At 59.6% G+C, this 13973-nt stretch overlaps 5 protein-coding genes across 6 annotated transcripts; all 5 read left to right on the top strand.

The window, feature by feature from the left end:
• Positions 1-1001: 1001 nt before the first annotated feature.
• Positions 1002-2212, top strand: LOC112828903 (hemoglobin subunit zeta-like). Its single transcript, XM_025878177.2, has 3 exons — positions 1002-1148; positions 1641-1845; positions 1986-2212. The coding sequence occupies exons 1-3, from the start codon at positions 1054-1056 to the stop codon at positions 2112-2114; spliced, it is 429 nt and encodes a 142-aa protein (XP_025733962.1). The 5' UTR covers positions 1002-1053; the 3' UTR covers positions 2115-2212.
• Positions 2213-2850: 638 nt separating this feature from the next.
• HBM (hemoglobin subunit mu) lies at positions 2851-3661 on the top strand. The gene is made up of 3 exons (XM_025878180.2): positions 2851-2989; positions 3155-3359; positions 3468-3661. Exons 1-3 carry the CDS (start codon positions 2898-2900, stop codon positions 3594-3596), a joined length of 426 nt encoding a protein of 141 aa, XP_025733965.1. The 5' UTR covers positions 2851-2897; the 3' UTR covers positions 3597-3661.
• Positions 3662-5234: 1573 nt separating this feature from the next.
• On the top strand, positions 5235-6058 carry LOC112828900 (hemoglobin subunit alpha-1). The gene is made up of 3 exons (XM_025878173.2): positions 5235-5388; positions 5497-5701; positions 5831-6058. The coding sequence occupies exons 1-3, from the start codon at positions 5294-5296 to the stop codon at positions 5957-5959; spliced, it is 429 nt and encodes a 142-aa protein (XP_025733958.1). The 5' UTR covers positions 5235-5293; the 3' UTR covers positions 5960-6058.
• Positions 6059-9767: 3709 nt separating this feature from the next.
• On the top strand, positions 9768-10586 carry LOC112828901 (hemoglobin subunit alpha). The gene is made up of 3 exons (XM_025878175.2): positions 9768-9916; positions 10025-10229; positions 10359-10586. The coding sequence occupies exons 1-3, from the start codon at positions 9822-9824 to the stop codon at positions 10485-10487; spliced, it is 429 nt and encodes a 142-aa protein (XP_025733960.1). The 5' UTR covers positions 9768-9821; the 3' UTR covers positions 10488-10586.
• A 2257-nt stretch (positions 10587-12843) lies between these two features.
• On the top strand, positions 12844-13605 carry HBQ1 (hemoglobin subunit theta 1). 2 transcript variants are annotated; one of them, XM_073899789.1, is made up of 3 exons: positions 12844-12953; positions 13095-13299; positions 13476-13605. In XM_073899789.1, the coding sequence occupies exons 1-3, from the start codon at positions 12859-12861 to the stop codon at positions 13518-13520; spliced, it is 345 nt and encodes a 114-aa protein (XP_073755890.1). In that variant the 5' UTR covers positions 12844-12858; the 3' UTR covers positions 13521-13605. The 2 variants fall into 2 exon arrangements, with proteins under 2 accessions (XP_073755890.1, XP_025733961.1); XM_025878176.2 differs by having other exon boundaries at positions 13392-13605.
• Positions 13606-13973: the final 368 nt, after the last annotated feature.

Below are 13973 nucleotides of genomic sequence, written 5' to 3'. Positions count from 1 at the left end.
AGGGGGAGCTGCAGAGGGAGAGGGAGAAACAGGCTCCCCACTGAGCAGACCTCCATCCCAGGACCCCGGGATCATGACCCGAGTCGAAGGCAGACACTTAACCGACTGAGCCACCCAGGCGCCCCTAAAAAAAAATTCTTGTATTTCAAAAAAGGTGTGCTTGTGAGGAAATGATTATGTTAAATTTTTAAAAATCAAGCTATAATTTAACTCAAAATACATGCCTAAAAATGTACCCTTTGCAAGAACACATACTAACTAAAGGAACATGTTAAGCACATTAGAAGGGTTGCCTTATGGGGGAGAAGGGAAAGAGAATGAGCTAGGAGGGTAAAGAGATAGAAATAAACCATATAGGCTGTGCTGGGAAGGCGGCAGGTGGAGGCTCGTGTAATCCCAGGCTCCGAGTCAAGAGTCGAGCCTCCTCCCAGCCTGGGGGCCCAGCTTGGACAGTGTCCCCAGTCCAGCTGCTGGGGGAGAAGAACCTCATCCAGGTGGGAAAGGGGCTACATAGCAGAGGCAGAGAGTGTCTGAAGCCAAGACTGTCACTTGCACCCTGTGACGGCTGGCCTCAGTGTCCCTCTGTGGACCTCAGTTCACTCATCTGTAAGGTGGTCCATGAGATGGCACAGCAGAAGCGTAAATACAGGAAGGAGGGGAAGTGCTTCTGTGAGAACCTGACACGTTCTAGGTCACCTTTCCAGCGCAAGGACAGGGAGGTCAGGGACAATGACTGTGGAGGCCAGTCATGCGGCTGGGCTGACACATGGACTCTCCACCCAGGCCTGGGCCCCTATCTCCCTGCAACTTGGACTCTAGCTGTGGTCCAGCAGGGGGAGGCCGGAGTGAGAGCCCCTCACCCCACCAGTGCCACCAGCCCCTGACCACCCACCCTCACTGGGTCTGATAAGAGACCCCACCCCCACAGCCCTCTCCCCTCTCCAGACCAATGGCCACAGCCCGGCCCCCACCCTGGCTCCGTGTATATAAAGGGATCCTGGGGGTCGAGCACCACAGAGGCCTGTCCTAAGCACGCCCAGCTCAGCTACCACCATGTCTCTGACCAAGGCAGAGAGGACCGTCATCCTGTCCATGTGGGACAAGATCTCCGCTCAGGCGGATGCCATTGGCACTGAGGCCCTGGAGAGGTGAGTGCCAGGTGGGCTGGGATGGAGCCAGGTGACAGTGTGGGGCCAGGGAGGACAGGGGCCAGCGAGGAGGGACCGGTGAGGAGGGGTGGATGATAGGCAGTGAGCAGGGAGAGGAGGGTACAGGTGGGGAGGGTACATGACTGTCTTTTCCACGGGGCCCGGCCCCCAGGTGTCCACAGACCCCTGTGGAACGAGTAAATGAATGAATTAACCAATCGCTGAATGATGGGACCGTGAGGGGTGGGATTCGGCTGTGCCGGAGCGGAGCGTGGGGTAATAGGGAAAATCAGCAATACGGATCCTGTCCTTGTGTAAAATTACAACACTTTGTTCAACGTGAATTGTTTGCATTCATTTTTATGCTTTAAAATATTGCGTTAAAGTGTGATTGATCGTATTTCAACCGCGGGGCTTTTCAACGCCGGGTAAGTTTTGCGCCCAAGGAGCGCCGCACCGGCCTCACCAGGCGTGGCTGTCGCCCGCTCACAGGCTCTTCGCCAGCTACCCCCAGACCAAGACCTACTTCCCGCACTTGGACCTGCGCCCGGGCTCCGCGCACCTGCGCGTGCACGGTGCCAAGGTGGTGGCCGCCCTGGGCGATGCGGTCAAGAGCATCGACAACATCGCGGGCGCCCTGGCCAAGCTGAGCGAGCTTCACGCCTACATTCTGCGCGTGGACCCCGTCAACTTCAAGGTGGGCGCGGGGGCTGGGGTCCTGGCGGGGCCGAGGAGCGCGGCGAGCGGCCGGCTCTCGGCCGAAGGTGCCCCGCCGCACCCCCAGAGCGCGCGCTCCCGCACCCGCGCCGCTCACCGAGCCGCCCTCCCGCCCCTCAGCTCCTGTCCCACTGTCTGCTGGTCACCGTGGCCTCGCACTTCCCCGCCGACTTCACGGCCGACGCCCACACCGCCTGGGACAAGTTCCTGTCCATCGTGTCCTGCGTCCTGACCGAGAAGTACCGCTGAGCGCGGCCGCCGTACGGAGGGCGGACGGCGGCCCCTTCTCTGCCCCTGAACCTTCCATAATTCCTCCCGGGATTCTCCAATAAATGGATGAGGACGGAGTGGCGCCTGCGTTCTCAGTATTGGCGGGAAAGGGGGGAGTGAAAGAAAGCGAGGGCCGCAGGAATGCGGCCGACCCCCGTGTCACCAGCGGCTTGAAGGCCACCCCAAGGGTGCTCTGGGGCGATCCGTGCGCCTGCGGACCCCAGAGTCGGGAAGGGGCAGAGCAGGTCAGAGAGGCGTTTGCTCCTCTCCTGCTTCCCAAATCGCCCAAAGATTGGTGCTTTACTCAGCGTGTTGGGTGCGCGTCGGCGCTCGGGAGGCTTTTCCTCAAAGCCTGCTGTCATAGCTCCCGCGCTGCGGGGACCCATGATAATACGATCCCCCGACTGGCGGGGAAAACGGGTTCCCTGCCCAGCTCTCTTTCTCCCAATCCCTCCACCGGCTCCCTCCTGGAGAGGTTCTAACTTTGCCCGCGCGGGAGTAATTCCAGATCCAGCTAAAGTCTGCAGTAAAACACGCACGCACAGCCGCGTGAGTCAGTGCGGCCAAGCTGGGGCCCCGCCAGGCGGTAGCCTCCGCGGCGATCGGGACCTGGGCTGGAGACACTTCCCGGGGCTGGCCGAGGGTCCCCGCGTTCCCGCCGCCGTCCTGCTGATAAGGGCAGGCGGGGCGCCTGGGGTGTGGGAAGGCTATAAGGAGGCCGGCGCGGCGGGAGGGGCCCCCAGAGCACGCCCCGCCAGCGCCATGCTCAGCGCCCAAGAGCGCGCCCGGGTGGCGCAGGTCTGGGACCTGATCGCCGGCCACGAGGCGTCCTTTGGGGCGGAGCTGCTGCTCAGGTGGGTTGAGGCGGGGTTTCCAGTCTCGGAGGGAGGCGGTCACAGGGGGTTGGGGCGGGAGTCCGAGGAGCGGCCGAGGCGGGAGATGCCCGGGTGTCTGGGCAGTGCAGGCGCTGGGAGGACCCCAGGCGGCCGCCCTCCCCACTCACCGACCTGCTCCGTCAGGCTCTTCACGGTCTACCCCAGCACCAAGAGCTACTTCAAGCACCTGGGCTTCTGCCCTGACGAGACTCAGCTGCTGACCCACGGACAACGCATGCTCGAGGCAGTGGGCGTGGCCGTGCAGCACATGGACAACCTGCGCGCGGCGCTGAGCCCGCTCGCCGACCTGCACGCGCAAGTGCTACGCGTGGACCCCTCCAACTTCCCTGTGAGCTCGCCGGGGCCTCCGTAGGGTTCGCGCGCGCACAGCCGGGGTTGGGGCTGGACAGGGAATTGGCAGAGGCAGTCCCCCTTTCATCCACCCCTTCTCCCGCAGCTGCTGATCCAGTGTTTCCAGGTGGTGCTGGCCTCCCACCTGCAGGGCGAGTTCACCGTAGAGATGCAGGCGGCATGGGATAAGTTCTTGACGGGCGTGGCGGTGGTGCTGACTGAGAAGTACCGCTGAGTCCCCTGCCCCGCCGGCTTCGATCTCTGCATGTCAATAAACAGGCCTCAAAGGGCCGGACCCTGCGCGTGTGTGGTCTTTGGGGAGCGGGTGGGCTGAGGTTCTTGCGCCTGGGCAGAGAACCTCCGGGTCCTATGTGGAGCCTCCCGGAATCTTAGGGCGCGATCCCAGACCTCTGCGCACAAAGGAACAGGGGCCCAGGACTCTCAAATGGGGACAGTTCCTGGGTTGACATTCCCGGGTCTGGGCAGGGTGTGGATCCCCAAAGCCTTGAACAGAACAATTGCCCTCCTGTGATGGGGAAATGGGGGGGGGCAGGTGGGTGCTAAGATGAGGAAGGTTCTCAGGGTGCAGTTCATTTCCAACACACCCACGGTGACACACCGTTCACAAAGCACGTTCGCATTCATTCAATCATTCATTCATTCTCCCTCCATCCCTTCCGCTGGGGGCTACCAGCTGGAATCCTCACCTCTTTGGCAGACAAATGCAGGAACCTAGGCCCAAGGGTCAAGTTCCTGGCCAGAGGTCAGAGTTAGGGGCCAGGACCCCTCTGACCTTCTTCACTTCCTCCCCTCCCCGTGGCGCTCAGACGGCAGTGAACTTTGCCCTAGCCAAGTTAGCCCCTTCCTCTTGAGTCTCCTGGGGTGGGGGACTGGGATAGGAATTCCTGATGGCCACGATCAGGCAGACAGAGCAGGTTTCTAACCCCGTTCACACAACAGCTCTGTGATACTGGACATGTCCAGGAGCAATCTGACCCTAATGCATCCGATATAAACACAAACAAACAAAAAGCTGACCCCTCGCTGGGTCTTTGAAATAATTTATAAGATCATAAAGCAGGGTCAGTACCTGGCAGACCCAGGGCCACCCAACCTCCACTCCAGCCCCAGCCAAACCTTTCAGTGTCTGCGGGTCCCCCAACCAAGGCGTTCCTCTCCTTCACCCCCAGACCCAGTCCCCAAGATCAATCTCTCCCCCCTCCGTGACATCGGGGCAGGAATCTTAGCGCTGTACTGAGAACCTTCTCCAACAACGGAACGAGGCCAGGGAGCGGGACTCCGGGAGCCCGCCAGACTCTGAATGAGGAAGGTTCCCAGCTGACAATCTCGGGTGGGTGCAGGGAGCACTGAGCCCGACCTGACCGGACGCACCCAAGTCCGAAGGATGCCGGAGGGTAAGCCCTGACGGTGCCTCCGCCCAACTACCCACCCCACTCCGCAGTTGGTGCGGAGGGGAAGGAGGGCTTGGAAACCTGATCCCACATTATCTACTTCACCCTCATTGTTTACATGGACAATCTACAGCTCTTGGTCCTGGGGATAGTTTGGTGCGAAAACAGCTTGTTTCACTTCGGAAAATATTGTGCTCTCCTTCCCAACCAGCAAATACCCCAGGTTCGGAGCCAAAAGCAGGTGTGCAGCGGGTGGGTCGGGAACCTGTGTGGGCTCCCTGGAACCACAGGAGTGGAAATGGAGGGTACCATAGAGAACTGGATCTCGGTCTGCACTGGACGGGGGAGAGGGCGGCCTTGGGACCCCCACCAGCACTCACTGGAGACACCTCCTGGCACTGGGCCAGCCAATGAGCGCGGCCCAGGCGGGCGTGCCCCTCCGCACCCCAGGCATAAATGCTCCCCACACTCCCCGCCCGGCGCATTTCTGGTCCTCACATAGACTCAGAAAGAACCCACCATGGTGCTGTCTCCCGCCGACAAGACCAACATCAAGACCACCTGGGATAAGCTTGGTGGCCACGCTGGCGAGTATGGCGGAGAGGCTCTGGAGAGGTGAGGACCCAACCTTCCCCGGTTGGGATCAGGGCTCGGGGACCCCTCGCGGCCCTTGTCGTCCACCGCCCCACCTAACCCCGGCTCGCCCACCCCTTCCTCCCGCAGGACCTTCACGTCCTTCCCCACCACCAAGACCTACTTCCCCCACTTCGACCTGAGCCCCGGCTCCGCCCAGGTCAAGGCTCACGGCAAGAAGGTGGCCGACGCGCTGACCACCGCTGTGGCCCACTTGGATGACCTACCTAAGGCTCTGTCGACTCTGAGCGACCTGCACGCGTACAAGCTGCGTGTGGACCCCGTCAACTTCAAGGTGAGCACGCGGGCCGGCCCGGAGAGATCTGGGGCAGGAGGGCGCAGCGGGGCCTGCTAGCAGGGCGGACGGCCCCCGGGTTCCGGCAGGTGGAGCGTGGGTGGCCGCTGACGTCCCCTCTCTCCGCAGCTCCTGAGCCACTGCCTGCTGGTGACCCTGGCCTGCCACCACCCCGCGGAATTCACCCCTGCGGTCCACGCCTCCCTGGACAAGTTCTTCAGCACCGTGAGCACCGTGCTGACCTCCAAATACCGTTAAGCTGAAGCCGCGGCGGTCCCCCTGTCCCCGGCCCGGGGCTCTCCTGCGCTCGGCGCACCTCAACTTCCCGATCTTTGAATAAAGTCTGAGTGGGCTGCAGCCTCTGTACGCCTCCGTTCTCTTTGTCTGCGAACGTGCCGCGGCGCCGGGAGGGGGCGGGGGTCTCCTCGCTTGGCACCAGGGACTTGTCCGCAGCGGCCAGGAGGACCGCAGAACTAAGGCTGAAGCTCATGCTTCAGGACCAGGTGGTGCCAGAATTCCAAGGGTTCCTCTCTGGGGTGAGAGATATGGGAGTCCTAAATTTGCCACCCTCTTTTAGTTTTAAGCTTTAATTAATTAATTAATTGGGGGGTGGGGAGAGGGAGAGAGACAAGCAGACTGTGCGCTGAGGTCTGAGCCCTCACGGTGCTCGATCTATTGACCCTGAGACCAGGACCTGAGCGACAACCAAGAGTCCGACGGCCAAGGGACTGAGTCCCCCAGGGCCCCCCCCCACCCTCTTTTGAAGTCTCTCTGGCTGATGTGGGTTAAACAGTCTAGATTAAAACAACACAGAGGATCAGACATTTGGGGTATGTGCTTGGCTGAGGAGCCAATGGGGCGAAGCTACCATCTGTGGGATTATGACTGAACGCCTCTAAGTCAGAATCCCGCCCAGGCGGAACGATAGGCAGCGCCGCGGGGCCTCGGTTGGCCTCGGATAGCCGGTCCCCCGCCGTCCCCGCCGGCGCCCGCGCCCCGCGTGGCGTGGCGTGCCCCGCCGTGCGTCGGGACCGGGGTCCGGTGCGGAGAGCCCCTCGTCCCGGGAAACGGGGCGCGGCCGGAAAGGGGGCCGCCCCCTCGCCCGTCACGCAACGCACGTTCGTGGGGAACCTGGTGCTAAACCATTCGTAGATGACCTGCTTCTGGGTCGGGGTTCCGTACGTAGCAGAGCAGCTCCCTCGCTGCGATCTATTGAAAGTCAGCCCTCGACACAAGGGTTTGTAAAAAAAATATATATAAAAAAAAAAAAAAAAAAAAAACAACACAGAGGAAAACAAACCACAAAAATACACCATTCCTCTGCAACTGTGGGTGCTGGACAATTTGTATGAGATTCCCACCTCCTTCCTATCCAAGGGAAGGTGGGTTGGAAAGGGGGTCACAGCTCCCTGCACCCTTCCTGGGTCACAGGAACACTCTGAGGTTGGAGGTGGGGATAGAGTCAGGGAAGAGGAGTGGGGCATGAGCTGGGTGAAGCAGTCAGGGTGCACTTGGGGAAGCGCTTTAGCAGAGTATGTTGCTCCCTTGTTCCTGCGAGGCACATCAACAGCTCACTGTGTGTGCAGCCCTGTGTCCCCCAGCTCACTGCTCCCCCTACTCAATAGCCCGAGGCTCCTGGGGTCTCCCAGAAGTTCTGCCTTTACCCCTGGCAAAGTGCTGAAGCCCTGGACTCCACTTCACACACCCCACCCGGCTCTGCAACCACCCTAATTAGGTCCGCGCTTGTCTCCAGGGCAACATGCAGCCCTGGGCAAGCTTGCGGCCCGCCGGCCGGTGGCAGACCCCCTGCTCCCCACTTTCTTTTGGTCATGGACCTTTCTGAACAGCTGAGAATTTGCTTCCTCGTCTCCACCATGCACCCGTCCTCTGCCCTCGAGCCCAATTCATTTTTATTTAAATGTAGAAAACACTCAAGAAATAAACTAAAATATGCCCATGCTTTCTCTCCTCCCGCCCCACACTTCCTGTTATTCAAAGTAGGGAAAGAGAGCCCCTCTGCCCCGCCCCCCACCCCTGCAGCAATAGGGCAAGTGAACAGTTTGGAGCTGAGCTTCCTGGCTTCTATCCTGTGCTGAGGGGACACAGCTACAATTACACTTTTTTTTTTTTTTTGGTCAAAAATATCATCACACCCTAGGTATTTTTCTGCAACCTGCTCTTCTCAATGAGCTGTCTCCACTACATCTCTTCCAGCAGTTTATTCAGCTCTTTCTCATTTCACAGATTTATTGGTCATTAAAACACACACACACACACACACACACACATTTATTTATTTATTTTAGAGAGAGAGTGTGTGTGCGAGCAGAGGGAGGGGTAGAGGGAGAAGGAGAGAGAACTTCAAGCAGGCTCCACACTCAGCACGGAGCCCAACATGGGGCTCGATCTCACAACCCTGAGATCATCACCTGAGCCTAAAGCAAGAGTCAGATGCCTAACTGACTGCACCACCCAGGCCCCCATTCGTTATTGGTCATTTCTATATTTCTGTTAATTTCCTGTTAATAACCTTTGTCGATTGTTCCTGTAAGTCATTTGTTTTTTCATATGTGTGTGTGTGTGTATATATATATATATAGGAGCTCTTCCCATATTAGGAACATAAGCCATTGGCTGAGATATGTTCCCCAAGGCTTGCCTCAAAAGGACTCAGTGTCAGGAGGATTAGAACAAGATGCAGAAGGGGGATTGTCCCCCCTGTGTCTTATCCTTTTTAGGAGGCCAGGATTGGGCCTTTGGCTGTGACAGAATCAGGAAAAGGGTAGAGGGTAGGAAGGGAAAGTGGAATGAGCTGGGAGCAGGGTCCCGTGTGAACAAAATGAGAAGAACAGACACAAGGAGGCAGCGCAGAAGGGAGAAGTGCTGAGGCTTGTCTGGAGCCTCTTTCTTCTCTGTCCCAGTCAGTCTGACCATTACTTCCTCCTGGACACACAGGGCAGGTCTTGAGGGAGGGTCCTCAGAGAGGAATGGGGACAGAGGGTGGTGCCCACTGTGATCCTCAGACTAACCCTGATTCTCCGTGAATGCCTCATCCACTCCCTCCAGGCTTCCCTGGGTCTTTTAACAAGCTCTTCCACTCTATGTGTGCTTGTGTGATGATTTGGTGACGGTCCCCGACCAGGTTGAAAGCTCAGGCCTTGTGCATCCACTTAGCCACTATTTGCCTAGTGAGTCTCCTCAGGAACAATTTGCAGCACTGAGTGTGTCATTGTGACTCAGGAAGGGGGGTGGATGGGAAGATGGGGGGGTGGAGGGACAGTCGCTCAAACAAGGTCCAAAATAGGAGAGGGCCGCCTCTGTGAGTCCCAGATCTGAGGCTGCAGCGACCACCACCCTGGAAGAAGGATCTTGAGCCTGGAACCCCCCCACCCCAGCCCTGCAATTCTGCCCCTTGGTATTTGTTCCTTCTCAGTTCTGACTGTGACTGCACTCAGTGATTATTTGTGTAAAGAAAGGGGGTTAGAAGAACCAAGTCTGAGGAGAGCAGGAGGGATTCCCCGCGAGAATTCTTGGCTACATGCGAGGGAGGACCCCGTTGGGTGCACATCTCTCTCCACCCTGGACTAGGCGAGGCCTTTCTTTCCACGACCAACCGCACGTTCCTTCACTGACACCGCTCAAATTAATACACGCGGCGTGAGTGCCAAGCCTAGATCAGGATAGGTGGCACAAACTGACTACTCCCTTCCGATCCTCAGGAGAGCGCAGCCCGGGGCTAGGGGTGCTCAGGGACCCTGAAGGGTGTCACTGAGCTCAAGTGTTGGAAGAGCGGGCATCGACCCACCTCAACCGACCCCCCACAGCTGGGGGGCTGGGATATCACTTCCAGGGGCGGTGGAGGCAGGGGCGTGAAGAAGCGGGTGGGAGGCCGACACTCAGACCCTCCCCAAGCCTGCAGCAAAGCACCCCCCCAGCCAGGCAGGCTCTGGCAGCTCGCGGGCACCCCCTGCCGGTCAACCCCGCCGCGCAGCCGGGCCCCTCGCCAGCCAATGAGCGCGGCCCAGGCGGGCGTGCCCCTCCGCACCCCAGGCATAAATGCTCCGCACACTCCCCGCCCGGCGCATTTCTGGTCCTCACATAGACTCAGAAAGAACCCACCATGGTGCTGTCTCCCGCTGACAAGACCAACGTCAAGACCACCTGGGATAAGCTTGGTGGCCACGCTGGCGAGTATGGCGGAGAGGCTCTGGAGAGGTGAGGACCCAACCTTCCCCGGTTGGGATCAGGGCTCGGGGACCCCTCGCGGCCCTTGTCGTCCACCGCCCCACCTAACCCCGGCTCGCCCACCCCTTCCTCCCGCAGGACCTTCACGTCCTTCCCCACCACCAAGACCTACTTCCCCCACTTCGACCTGAGCCCCGGCTCCGCCCAGGTCAAGGCCCACGGCAAGAAGGTGGCCGACGCGCTGACCACCGCTGTGGCCCACTTGGATGACCTGCCAGGCGCCCTGTCGACTCTGAGCGACCTGCACGCGTACAAGCTGCGTGTGGACCCCGTCAACTTCAAGGTGAGCACGCGGGCCGGCCCGGAGAGATCTGGGGCAGGAGGGCGCAGCGGGGCCTGCTAGCAGGGCGGACGGCCCCCGGGTTCCGGCAGGTGGAGCGCGGGTGGCCGCTGACGTCCCCTCTCTCCGCAGCTCCTGAGCCACTGCCTGCTGGTGACCCTGGCCTGCCACCACCCCGCGGAATTCACCCCTGCGGTCCACGCCTCCCTGGACAAGTTCTTCAGCGCCGTGAGCACCGTGCTGACCTCCAAATACCGTTAAGCTGAAGCCGCGGCGGTCCCCCTGTCCCCGGCCCGGGGCTCTCCTGCGCTCGGCGCACCTCAACTTCCCGATCTTTGAATAAAGTCTGAGTGGGCTGCAGCCTCTGTACGCCTCCGTTCTCTTTGTCTGCGAACGTGCCGCGGCCCCCCCCCCCCGAACGAGGGGGCGGGGGTCTCCTCGCTTGGCACCAGGGGCCTGTCCGCAGCGGCCAGGGGAGGGAAGGCAAGAAAAGGGCAGAGGAGGGGAGTGGGGCGGGTTCTGCTGCCACTGCCCGGGATTCCGCATCCGCACCTGGAGTGCTCCCTTTGCGTGCATTCCATGTCCCGCGTTTCATTTCAGAACTTTGCAGATTCCGCTCCCACTTGCTGAAATGATGAACCGGGTTTCCATCTTTACATTTTATGACACACACTTGGTCTGAGAGTTGATGGGTCTCCAGCCTGGACTTTTCTGAGCTCTCCCACAGTTCTCCCCGAAGTTGGGCCGTGGGGAAGACCGGAGGTCAGGCTCCTCCAGTCTCACCAAATGCCCCCTACCCATCAGGTGCTTCCCAAGTACACACACAGTCTAGACGGAATAGGTGTGAGCAGTGCAGTTGCAGAAGCCAGGCAATTTCCTGGTGGCGCCTCTTTCTCCTGGTGTCACTTCCAGGACACTCACTCTGAAGATACTGACGTCCTGGGGCATTGTGGATCTGGAGGCCTGGTTTTGGGGGCCAGTTCAGCATTTACTGCATAGCCCAGAGGCCCACCCACTCCCTCCCACACACACACACTGCAACGGAGAAGAGCCAGGTCCTGGGAGTCAGCACTCCCACGTGCTTCCTCCCCTCAGAGCAAACCCCTAGCGCCTTAGGCATCTGGTCCCGGCAGCCATCCAGGCCCCCGAGCCCCCAACTAACAGCAATGTCTTTTCTTCTCAGGGTCCAAGAGTCATCCTTGGAAAACGAGATGGCAGGTCTCTGCCTCAGTTTTAGCACAGCTGGGGGCGCAGTATGAGCTCTCAGTAAGAGGCAGTCTTCCTTCTTTTATTATTAGGAAAAATGAGGGCCTGGGCTAAAGGTGGAAACAACCCAAATGTCCATCAGGGGATGAATGGATAAACAAAACACAGTCTGTCCATACAGTGGAATATTATTTAGCCATTAAGAGCTATGAAGTGCTCGCTGACACAGCCCACAGCGTGAAGGAACCCGGGAACAGTGCTAAATGAAAGAAGCCAGACAGAGAAGTGTGTGATTCCATTCACGTGAAATATCCAGAATAAGCGAATCCACAGAGACAGCTAAGCCAACCGGTGGGACTGGAGGAGAAGGGTTATGGAGTGACTGCTAATGGGGACAAAGTTTCCATTTGGGATGATGATAGTGGTGGTCGCCCAACATTGTGAAGGTGGTTAAAGACACTGAATTGTACACTTCAAAATGGCTTATATGGGCGGGGCGCCTGCCGTGGCTCAGGCCAGTTATCGGACTCTTGATTTCAGCTCAGGTCATGATCTCAAGTTTGTGAAATGGAGCCTGGCATTGGGCTGGCTCTACACCTAGCCTAAGATTCTCTCTCTCTTCTCTGCCCCTCCACGCTCTCTCTCTCCCTCTCAAAAATAAAATAAAATAAAATAAAATGGCTAATATGGTAACTTTATGTTATATTAATTTTACCAAAAAAAAATTTTTTTTTAAGCAGGCTCCACAGCCAGCATGGAGCCCAACACAGGGCTTGACCTCAGGACCCTGAGATCAAGACTTGAGGTGAGATTGAGTCGGTGGAGTAACCAACCGAGCCACCCACCCCCCATTTTATTAATGCGTAGAGTCGTGCCTGGCACAGCGTGAGTGCCCCATATAGATATCAGGTATTACTTTTGACATACATCCAAGGCATTTAATAAATGTTTACTGTCCTGAAAGGAACATCTGCTACGAGCCAGGCGCTTGACATTTGTTACCCACTTAATTCTCACAACAGTTTTGGGAAGAGGACATTTTTATGTTCCTTTTACACAATAAATGTGAAAATAGACTCCGAGAGTGCCATAATAGACTCTGGAGGAAGGGAGGGAGAATAAGCTGACGATCAATGTCAAAATCCACGCTAAAATTCAGTGTCCCCTAATACGAACGATAATAATAATAAATTATTACTTTCCATATAGTAAACACTACAAAAGTGGGGCCGCGCGGTGCATGGCCATGGGGAAGGTCCCAGGCTCCGGGACCCCTCAGAACTCGACTCTACCAGCAGAGGTGCGGCGCGGACGCGCCGCGGCGCCCCCTGGAGGCCGCGGGCGTGGTGGGGGGGCAGAGAACCCACCGGTCGCGCAGGCGCAGTGACCGGGCGCGGGGCGCGCGCGGCTGGACGCAGGCTCCGCGATGGTGCTGTCGGCCGCGGACCGGGCGGCAGTGCGCGCACTGTGGAGGAAGCTGGGGAATAATGTTGGGATCTACGCGACCGAGGCCCTGGAGAGGTGCGGGCCAACAGGCCCCGGCGCCCCACCGGCTCCCGGGCTTTGCGCCCGCCGCGAGGAAGCGCCCCCCGCCGCTCCGGGTGCCCCTTCTCCCCAAGCTTCCTCCCCCGGACCGCACCTCACTCGCCCTTCCGCCCGCAGGACCTTCACGGCCTTCCCCACCACCAAGACCTACTTCGCCCACTTCGACCTGAGCCCCGGCTCCGCCCAGGTCAAGGCCCACGGCAAGAAGGTGGCCGACGCGCTGACCACCGCTGTGGCCCACATGGATGACCTGCCAGGCGCCCTGTCGGCTCTGAGCGACCTGCACGCGCACCAGCTGCGTGTGGACCCCGTCAACTTCAAGGTGAGCACGCGGGCCGGCGCTGGACCGGCTGTCGCCGAGGAAGGGGGTGGGAGAAAGGTGGCTCCGGGCGGGACCACTCTCTCTCCCCGCAGTTCCTGGGCCACTGCCTGCTGGTGACCCTCGCCCGGCACTACCCCGGAGACTTCGGCCCCGCCATGCACGCCTCGCTGGACAAGTTTCTGAGCCACGTGATCTCGGCGCTGGCCTCCAGCTATGGCTAGACTCGGAGGGGGTCGTCGCAGGACCCCCCAGCCGCCCCTCCCGCGAGTTCCAGAGTTCGAGTAAAGTCCCCGCAAGAAAGCCTCAGCCGGCGCGCGCGTGTTCTCTCTGGGGGCGCGCGCGGGTCTTCGGGGTGGGGGGTCTCAGAAACGCCGGAGTCGCACCCCACGGTCGTCAAACCCGGGCGCGCCCCTGGCTGCCCTCTGGGCGCCCCGGGCGGTCGAGGGGAGGATCAGGTCGCCCCCACCCCCGGCGCCTGAAGCGAGCTTGGGACCCTTGGTAGTGCCTCGGCCGGCGAGCCCCGTACTTCTTCCAGATCCGGGCACGCGGGGTCGGGACCCTCCGCCTGGCCCCGGACCCGGCCAGAACCGCGAGCAGGGTCCAGCCTCGGCGAAAGTGAGGGAGCGGCACCCCCTGCCGGCGCGGCCCGGGACCTGCGCAGACCTAGGCCCTGG

The sequence above is a fragment of the Callorhinus ursinus genome, unplaced genomic scaffold (genome assembly GCF_003265705.2).
Source record: "Callorhinus ursinus isolate GAN/ISIS: 27379988/994484 unplaced genomic scaffold, GSC_fseal_2.0 scaffold13, whole genome shotgun sequence".
Classification (NCBI taxonomy): domain Eukaryota; kingdom Metazoa; phylum Chordata; class Mammalia; order Carnivora; family Otariidae; genus Callorhinus; species Callorhinus ursinus.
This window is presented reverse-complemented; position numbering and strand designations above follow the sequence as displayed.